The 8,671-nt window shown below is 36.9% G+C and overlaps 2 protein-coding genes across 2 annotated transcripts; both read left to right on the top strand.

Annotated features, from left to right (window-relative positions):
- The first annotated feature begins 948 nt into the window (after positions 1 to 948).
- LOC149621418 (uncharacterized) lies at positions 949 to 4,867 on the top strand. The gene is made up of 5 exons (XM_089853702.1): positions 949 to 1,010; positions 1,075 to 1,133; positions 1,369 to 1,583; positions 3,093 to 3,234; positions 4,522 to 4,867. Exons 1-5 carry the CDS (start codon positions 949 to 951, stop codon positions 4,776 to 4,778), a joined length of 735 nt encoding a protein of 244 aa, XP_089709828.1. The 3' UTR covers positions 4,779 to 4,867.
- Positions 4,868 to 4,869: 2 nt separating this feature from the next.
- On the top strand, positions 4,870 to 5,811 carry LOC149621417 (uncharacterized). Its single transcript, XM_089853729.1, has 2 exons — positions 4,870 to 5,052; positions 5,509 to 5,811. The coding sequence occupies exons 1-2, from the start codon at positions 4,907 to 4,909 to the stop codon at positions 5,774 to 5,776; spliced, it is 414 nt and encodes a 137-aa protein (XP_089709855.1). The 5' UTR covers positions 4,870 to 4,906; the 3' UTR covers positions 5,777 to 5,811.
- The last annotated feature ends 2,860 nt before the right edge of the window (positions 5,812 to 8,671 follow it).

Here is an 8,671-nt window from a genome sequence, read left to right as displayed (position 1 = left end):
TTTTACCCTCACTTGTAAAAAAATTCTACGTTATCTCTATGGAAAAATTTAGTGTTTCTCACCAAAAAGTCGGATTCTTTTCATGGATTCTAAAACCACCCTTAGCAAACTTGATTTTCGATGAAATTTGGTCAAGGTTTATAGTTTGGTACTCCCCCTTGGTTTTGCTCTTGGTGTTGTAAAAGTCGCTTTCCTAATTGAGTTTATATTTTAAGGTACATACACGTGAATGATATTTATGGAGATTTCATGAAGGTTTGTCACTACAAATAAAACATTTTAGCCCTAAGTGTGAAATAAGTGCCCCCGACCCTCCGTTTCATTGTGTGCCAAGCAAGCCTAATCCAGATAAGAGAGGAAAATTTGAAAATTTGCGCATCTCCCGCTACGCAGGCTGTCTTTAACTTCCGGAAAATCTCGCTACGAGAATATGTAACCAGAGCGCGCTATTGATGTCGAAATTGCAACAATTAACGCCTTGACTAAAAAACTTAGCGCTCAAATATTGCACTTACGTGTGAATTGAAAAATCATATTCTCACTTCGCTGATTGATTAGGCTTTAAAAAGAGCTTGAAGGGTTGAAAGGAGGAACTGGGTAAACTTAAAAGCGATGTCCACCGACTGCACTAGAACATTAAGTGTCCGTCACTGGGAAAACGTGTGCAACACTCGCCCTGAGTCGCGTTTTCCACTGATCTCAAAAACTGCCAGAGAATTGCTCTTTCTTGCTCTGAAAAATTCGACGGAGCGATGGTCCTCAAGTGTTTTTACGTTCTTTTATAATAAGCTAATTGGACCAAGTCATCTTGCGACTTATGGCCACTTATCTAACGCCTTTAAAATGCATAGATGGGTGGTGGCTAGCCCCTATGCCACAGCTAACCGACAGCGCCCTATACTAACTATTACCGTTAGTTAGGTTTCTTTCACTCTTAACTAATTAAGAATGAGAAACAACAACCACGATGATACTGCTTTGAGTAGTTCGTTAGCGACCCCTAGCGATGAGTAATACAAAACAATTTGATCCGCAAAGTTTAAATAAGTCAAATACGTAACATGTGAGACGTAGTAGCGTGTTAGATCGTGTTCCGCTGACGAAACGTTCTCCGCCAAAACTCGTCGAGGGCGGTGAAATCTTCTCAACCTGCAGAGAGCACTATAGTTTTCTTGACAAGGCCAATTTAAAATGGATGGTCGAGCATTGCTAGGAAATTCAGAGTGAAAATGGTCGACAATACATTTCAGGCAACATGATAATCGTTTAAAAGCAAGGCGTTATTTTTCATTAACCTTTTTTCATTTCACTGTATAATTTTGAAGCGAATGTGTTCAACTTGTTTCAACCCTTCATGCTCCCATTAAGGGCCAACTACAAACTGTTTTCCTGATACGCATTTCCAGAATGGGGACCTGACAGCAATTCCAATCAGTTTCGAATTAGCAATGCAAAAATTTAAGTACACAACATTGACGGTGCCATTCACGTACGCCCATCAAAGATTACTGTCTGCCAAAAATCTGACTTTCAACGTTGCTCCAGTCGGAGCCTTCGAAGATTTAAAAACTATTTCCGTTGGTGTAAGTATAGAGAGTACGACGTAATTAACCGTAATTTTAAAAAGTTTAAGGGTAAATTACGTAAATTACCACGGTAATAAGCCTGTTGTAATATAAAATACCATAAATTACGGTTATTTTTGTTATTCCATAATTTTAATAGCTAACTTACAGGTAATTTTGCTAGGTGTGGTTATGTAAGCGGACCTTGCTTTGCACTGATGATCTGTACGTGTGTTTGTTTGCGTGTTTGTGGCCGGGGTACGCCAGGAACAAGTGAGGCTAGATACCGATTAAGCAAAGAATTTCGATAAAAAAAATTACATTGGGGCTTTTGTTTGCGGGCCCGGCTCTTGGGAGTATTAGTAAACCACATTGGTATCGTCAAAGAATTCACCCTTTTATATCGGGGCAACCCTCCAATTTGGTTTAATTTGATGGACGGCTGTAGCGAAGCCCATTTGTTGAAAGCGTTTCAAATTAAAAAATTTTTATCTTTACTCCGGTGTTTGGGGTTAACGCGGGGAGGGGGATAGGGAATGCAGGCAAGGTAGCTAGAGTGAAAGATTCATTTTTAGGCGGAAAGGGCACTATGAGTGAAGGCTAGGCTACGTATGTTGGGTAGACGAAAAGACCTTTTCAGCTAAGTGTGGTAAGACCTTATTGTACCTCAACCGAATATTACCTAAACGAGTTAAAAAACACGAATACTGTACTAAATAAGCTCATACGAAACCAACACGCCCACCCCACTCCCAACCACACCTAGCTGATATGTAAATGTTTTTTCGTGACTTGTTAAAAATTAGGGTAATTTCAGATCTCTAAGTGTAAGCTAAGTTTGTGAACTAGCTTTACATGATTAGCATTGCAATTGTGGGTGTCAGAATTAAATGCGAAGAACAACACCCTTTGTTTATCTTAATTACTTAACTTTAATTCATGAAATAAGCATATCATTTAGTTTGTGGGCCGCTAGGATCCTCCAGCTATCGGGTGATGTAACCAAAAATCTGATAAGACTTCATAAAAGTCTTATCAGACTTTTGGTGTAACATGATTACACGGCGATTTCGAAATCGTTCCCTACATGTAAGCTATGACCAAACGTAAGGTAAAAATTAGAGTTATGAAATATCTAACTACTCCAGCCAATCAGATTTAGTTGTCGAGGAACGAGTTTCAATTTTGGGAAAGCATTTTCCTTCAGTTCCAATTATCTGCAGTTCGTGTAAAATCTTTCTTTCAAATTAATGATGTAGAATGGAGTGTATATAAAATATGGTCTTCGTGTAAATATGTAGAGTTTTGTCTTCGTGTAAATATGTAGAGTTTTGTCTTCGTGTAAATATGTAGAGTTTTGTCTTCCTGTAAATATGTAGAATGTATATCTTTAAGTATTTGAAGTGTATTGAAGAACTCTGTTGTTAGTGCCGGTGATGTTAAGGTTAATCCCTTTGCTTCAGAGCCATCTATTTATTTACAAAGCAATTCTTAATCGTTGCTTCTCTGAAAACACTTTTTTTTCAGATTTGGAGCGGGTTGCTTTGCGTCATGGGAGTCTTAACGATGGTTGACATCATTCACAAGCGAGTCAAGGGAATTCCAGGATCAATGATGTCCTTCGCTGCTCAGAAACTCTTTCTTTATTTCGGAGCCATTTTGGGAAAAGGTAGAGTCTCCAGAGTTAAACAATTGACCAAGAAAAATATTCGCCTATTTGTTATTTTTACCGCAATACACACCGTCTCGATAGGCTCAAAAGTGTGGACCTTCTTGATTCGTCAGAATATGCGGGAAACTTAGTAGATAATTTTATACTAATAACTCTATGACAAGTTGGCCGTCAAAAACATTTTCCGACCAGGCAGGGAAATTAGGTTTTATGTATTTTTCTGAATAAAGCAGAAGGGTCACGACTCTTTTCGTAGGATTATAATATACTCATGAGTGTTGTAGAGCTGTAAGCCGGTGTGACCGAGGCTTAGCCTCATACTTGAAACTGGTAATTAACAACTTAAATAACAATATAAAAGGTGCTAAGCCTTAACTGCGTTGCTGATAACAACGAGGACTCTAAGCAAACGACAACTAAATATTATAAAATGAAAACTTCGTAGTTTAAGGATTTCAAGTAGAATCGAGAATAATATGAACCGAACCGAACTGATTTCAATACAAAAATCCAGTACTACTGAGGGAAAACAACTTACAGGCGGATTTTTTTTCTTGGTCGTTTTATCCTGCCGGGCCGGGTCGGGCTTTTCAAATTTTAGAAATTAAGGGGCAGTTAGTTACAAAATTTTAAAGCGCGCGCCCTGATTCCTATGCCAAGCAGAGCCGCGGTGGTCTAGTGTGACGTCACACAAGCGAATTGTTTGAGAGAGAAAAAATTTCGAAGGGAGCGTAAGCCCACCCCCCCTTGCCTGTCTCGCACCGTCGCACGCGTATACACAAAACACGAAAGATGCCGTATAAATCTATAAAGTTTGCATGCCATCTATGATGGACGCGCAAAGTTAAAAATACATCCAATCAAAAGAAAAGAAAAAAATAACCCTTTATATCCATTTTCCGTAAATTAGTGGATAAACGATTATTTATAAACGAAGTTGTGGATATAGTAAGATTTAACACAAAAGTTTCGAGAGTAATGGCGTTCATAACATGGAGACATAATGCGGAGTTCTAAAAAAAAGCGCCCTTGTACTTTAAAGCAACTATTAAACGCGGAATAGCTAAGGTAGTGAAATACAACTTTTTCGAACTTTCTTAAACTATCAATGCGGTATTGAATTTGCGAACACGTTTGCTTCGATTTGCAAACTGCGAACGCGGTCCCCTTTGTTGTTAGAATGCAGCACACAGACACAGACACACCTACACGTCCAGTACAGTGAAGTAAATGAACAGTGCTTTCAACCACTCAGTCTTTTTCAATTGGTTTGTGTCGGTGCAGGCTTCGACATTCCTCCGTCACTGGCGATTCGCTTCAGCGTTGGAGTTTACTTCTTGATAGTAGTGGTCTTCGTCAATTTATTCAACGGAGTCTTGAAAGCCAATTTCTCGTCTCAGAAAATAGAGAACATTAACGGAATTCCTGATTTATTGAAAGTACCCGACGTCAAAGTTTCAATTTCAAACTTAATAGAAGATTGTGTTAAACAATCGGTGGAGATTTTTGTACACTTTAATCTCATTCCTAAAGTCCATTAATAAAATTTTAATTCTAACAGACTGACGATGACATGAAAACTCTCTGGCATCAGCGAGCAGAACGCTTTGAAACGGGAGACCTACAGTCAGGAAAGGACATATGGTTTGCAAATATAATTTTTTTCCAGATGGCCTTTATGATGCACTTCGATGACGCAATGCTGAAACTATCGCATTATCATCTTGGTTCGGCCAAGTACTTGGAACAACCGCTAATGCTCCCAGTTGACAATGAAACAATGAATCCGAAAGCTCTGAAGAACATCAACCAAAGGTTCGTTAACTTTCTTGATGCACGAATAGTCTGCGTTTTCGTGCTACTTGAGTCTTCTTCAATAATTCTATGCCTCAACTGGCGTTCACGCGCATTGTCTAATAAAGCTGGAAAAAATGCTAATTATTATACAACTCCTCTCGAGCGCGTAATGGCGAGTTCAAGAGCTTCGTATTGCGTTACGTTATTGCTCGCGGAACCGATGCGTAGTGAAATCCACCCGAATTCATTTAGTAACTCGCGTATTTTATTCGAAATCGGTATAATTATCGTCAACTCTTCATAGTGTCACTTGAAATCTTTGGGGAATATCATTTTTCAAGTTTCGGCCAAAAGTGTCGTGTGTACCTTGACACTATCAAATAAAGTCAGCATTAATCACGCGGACAAATTTTGCAACCTGATTTAAGCTACTGAATTGAAAAATTAAAGTATCTCACCCATTTACGATTGCAGATTGCGGACTTTCGTGGAAACCGACCAAATCACAGCATTTCACCGCGTGTTCGAAAGAGACTTTCACTTCGAATTGGAACCTCAACATTCGTGGGCTGAGAATGAAGTCCACGTACTCGGGTTCAACGACATTGAAGCCAAGTTCCGATTGTGGGCGGCAATGCTTGGAGTCGCTTCTTTCTTCTTCACCGTCGAGCTACTGACAAGATTCCAGTTTCGAGAACCACTGCACATCACTAGGATCAAACGAGGATTGTTGGGAATGTAATCCCTCGCAACGGAACTTTAAACCAGAAACTGATTTAAAACGATTTTGACCCGAACAAAAACATGGCTAAGAGTCGGTTCAGACTAGTATTTATTTGCATAAAGCATAGGTATCTTCATGGTTAAATGACACATCAAAATTGTACACCACCCGTAAGCAAAGATTACAAATTTTAAGACTTGGAGCGAGGCCGCATTCGACCGAATTCAGTTTAGCATACACAATAGCAGACGACGGTAACTGCGAACTAGCACAAAGCCTACTTTGAGGGAGTGAATAAGCCTAATAGAGCAACGCCGATTGAACGGCCAATCATGGCGAAACTCTGATGCCTCGCGACTTCTGGCCACTTTCAAACTTTGCCCTCATCCACGTTTGGTGATACTAAGCTAGGGTCTACTTCATTTATTGTCGTTTGCGAATGAAACCAAGTTTATTTAATTAAGTTAAGCTAAAGTTACTATAATAGCGTGTAAATAGCTAACGCAATCTTCGGCAAATACTCAACTGACCAAAGTTCAGAGTGAAACAAAATAGAAGTTCTTACAATAATTGTAACTGTAAACAAATTCTTCTGTTGGCGAATGAAAGCAGTCTTTTTCAAAATTTCCAAAAATTTGCATGATCTAGTGAGGGTGCGTCCAATTAGGGAATCCAAAGTTAATAGTATATACTACTTAAATTACTTAGAATATTGGAATTACTAATATTTTTGTAAAACCGCGATGACTCTTAAATCGAATATACGCGTATGAATTTGTTAACGAGATATATAAATTACTACAAAGATATTTACTGATGTATTCTAAGAAATAAATGGAAAATAAATAATTACTAAATGTATTTGTGGGAAAATAAATAATTACTAAATGTATTTGTGGGAAAATAAATAATTACTAAATGTATTTGTGAGAAAATAAATAATTACTAAATGTATTTGTGGGGAAATAAATAATTACTAAATGTATTTGTGGGAAAATAAATAATTACTAAATGTATTTGTGGGAAAATAAATAATTACTAAATGTATTTGTGGGAAAATAAATAATTACTAAATGTATTTGTGGGCAAATAAATAATTATTAAATGTATTTGTGAGAAAATAAATAATTACTAAATGTATTTGTGGGGAAATAAATAATTACTAAATGTATTTGTGGGGAAATAAATAATTACTAAATGTATTTGTGGGAAAATAAATAATTACTAAATGTATTTGTGGGGAAATAAATAATTACTAAATGTATTTGTGGGGAAATAAATAATTACTAAATGTATTTGTGGGGAAATAAATAATTACTAAATGTATTTGTGGGAAAATAAATAATTACTAAATGTATTTGTGGGAAAATAAATAATTACTAAATGTATTTGTGGGAAAATAAATAATTACTAAATGTATTTGTGGGCAAATAAATAATTATTAAATGTATTTGTGAGAAAATAAATAATTACTAAATGTATTTGTGGGGAAATAAATAATTACTAAATGTATTTGTGGGGAAATAAATAATTACTAAATGTATTTGTGGGAAAATAAATAATTACTAAATGTATTTGTGGGAAAATAAATAATTACTAAATGTATTTGTGGGCAAATAAATAATTATTAAATGTATTTGTGAGAAAATAAAGACAACCAAAAATAATTCTCGGTTTTTGATACTGTTTAAATTTATTTAAGCAAAGTAAACTTTTATAACGGGTTAAAATTTAATTGACAAAGAGGAAACAACATATTAATTATTGCATTTTTTCAATGCTGAACGTTGAATTATAAAAAGACGGGCTCCACTACGACGGGGAATGGCGCTGCGCGTAATACCGAAATGGCCTATTCACATCTTGGTTATTAGTTTTAAAATAAAAATAAAGACGCTTCGGCTGCTCCGAATTAAGAAAGTAAAGATTTTGAATTGCATTTTTGAATGAAATCAACGCTGTCCCATGAAAAGGACAAGGGTCTGTTTTTCTTAGAGATAAAAAAGTTGGTTGACTGTTTGGCGGGTGCCACATTTTGATTCGGCACCGGCCTTCCACATGACAGATTATGTAACACTCGTTTTAAAGTTGGGTAGACTGCCAACCGACTAATCGGTCCGAAGCCGTTGCGCTGCAGGAGCAACCTCGTCGGTTAATCTCCGATCTTGCTTGAGTGCGAATCTAACTAATTAGAGTGGTGATAATCTTGGTAGCTAGTATTCCCTTCATATTTGCCTTTAACCTTCTATTAAATGTTGTTTCTGACAATCACGTAATCAAAATGACATCCAAGTTGTATCGCTCTTAGTAAGCCATGAGCTCGTCCCCTTACTTTCGTATGGAAAACTACCATGAGTCCTCTTCTTTTACAGTTTGAGTAGGAAAGTTTTCTTTGGAGTTTTTGGGCAATTCATGGCGTTACAATACCCCCGCCTAAGGGTGCCGATATTTAGTTAAAGGCATCAAAGAGGTGAAATCGAATTGAACAATACAAAACCCAAAAAATATGCAATACATATTCGTTACACGTAAGGCGGTATTACACAAATATGAATGCTGAATCAGCGGAACTTAAAACTATACAAATGTTTATAGAGTATACAATGAAAATTTAGAACGAGAAACCACACCTAAGCCGGATAACGAGCTATGGGTTTTGGGTTACGTTTGGGTTTTGTCAGAGCGATTGACTCGGGAACAGTGGCGTCGCCAGGGTCTCGAATTTGGGAGTGCTTAAGCCCTCCCTAAAGTACTGTTACGAATTTTTCAAAACACATCACTTTTATCACGGCACCCTCTTGTCTATAAGGCGAATATTATAGTAATAAAATAAGGAAAAGTAATTAAGGACTGAACGCATGTTTTATCACAAAAGCTTCCGCATCACACAAATTAATTTTATTACTGTTAAAA

The sequence above is a fragment of the Phalangium opilio genome, unplaced genomic scaffold (genome assembly GCF_054372755.1).
Source record: "Phalangium opilio isolate 3A_F unplaced genomic scaffold, DU_Popi_V2 ptg000204l_1, whole genome shotgun sequence".
Lineage (NCBI taxonomy): Eukaryota > Metazoa > Arthropoda > Arachnida > Opiliones > Phalangiidae > Phalangium > Phalangium opilio.
Note: the sequence above shows the minus strand (reverse complement) of the source record. Positions and strands in the feature narration are given on the sequence as shown.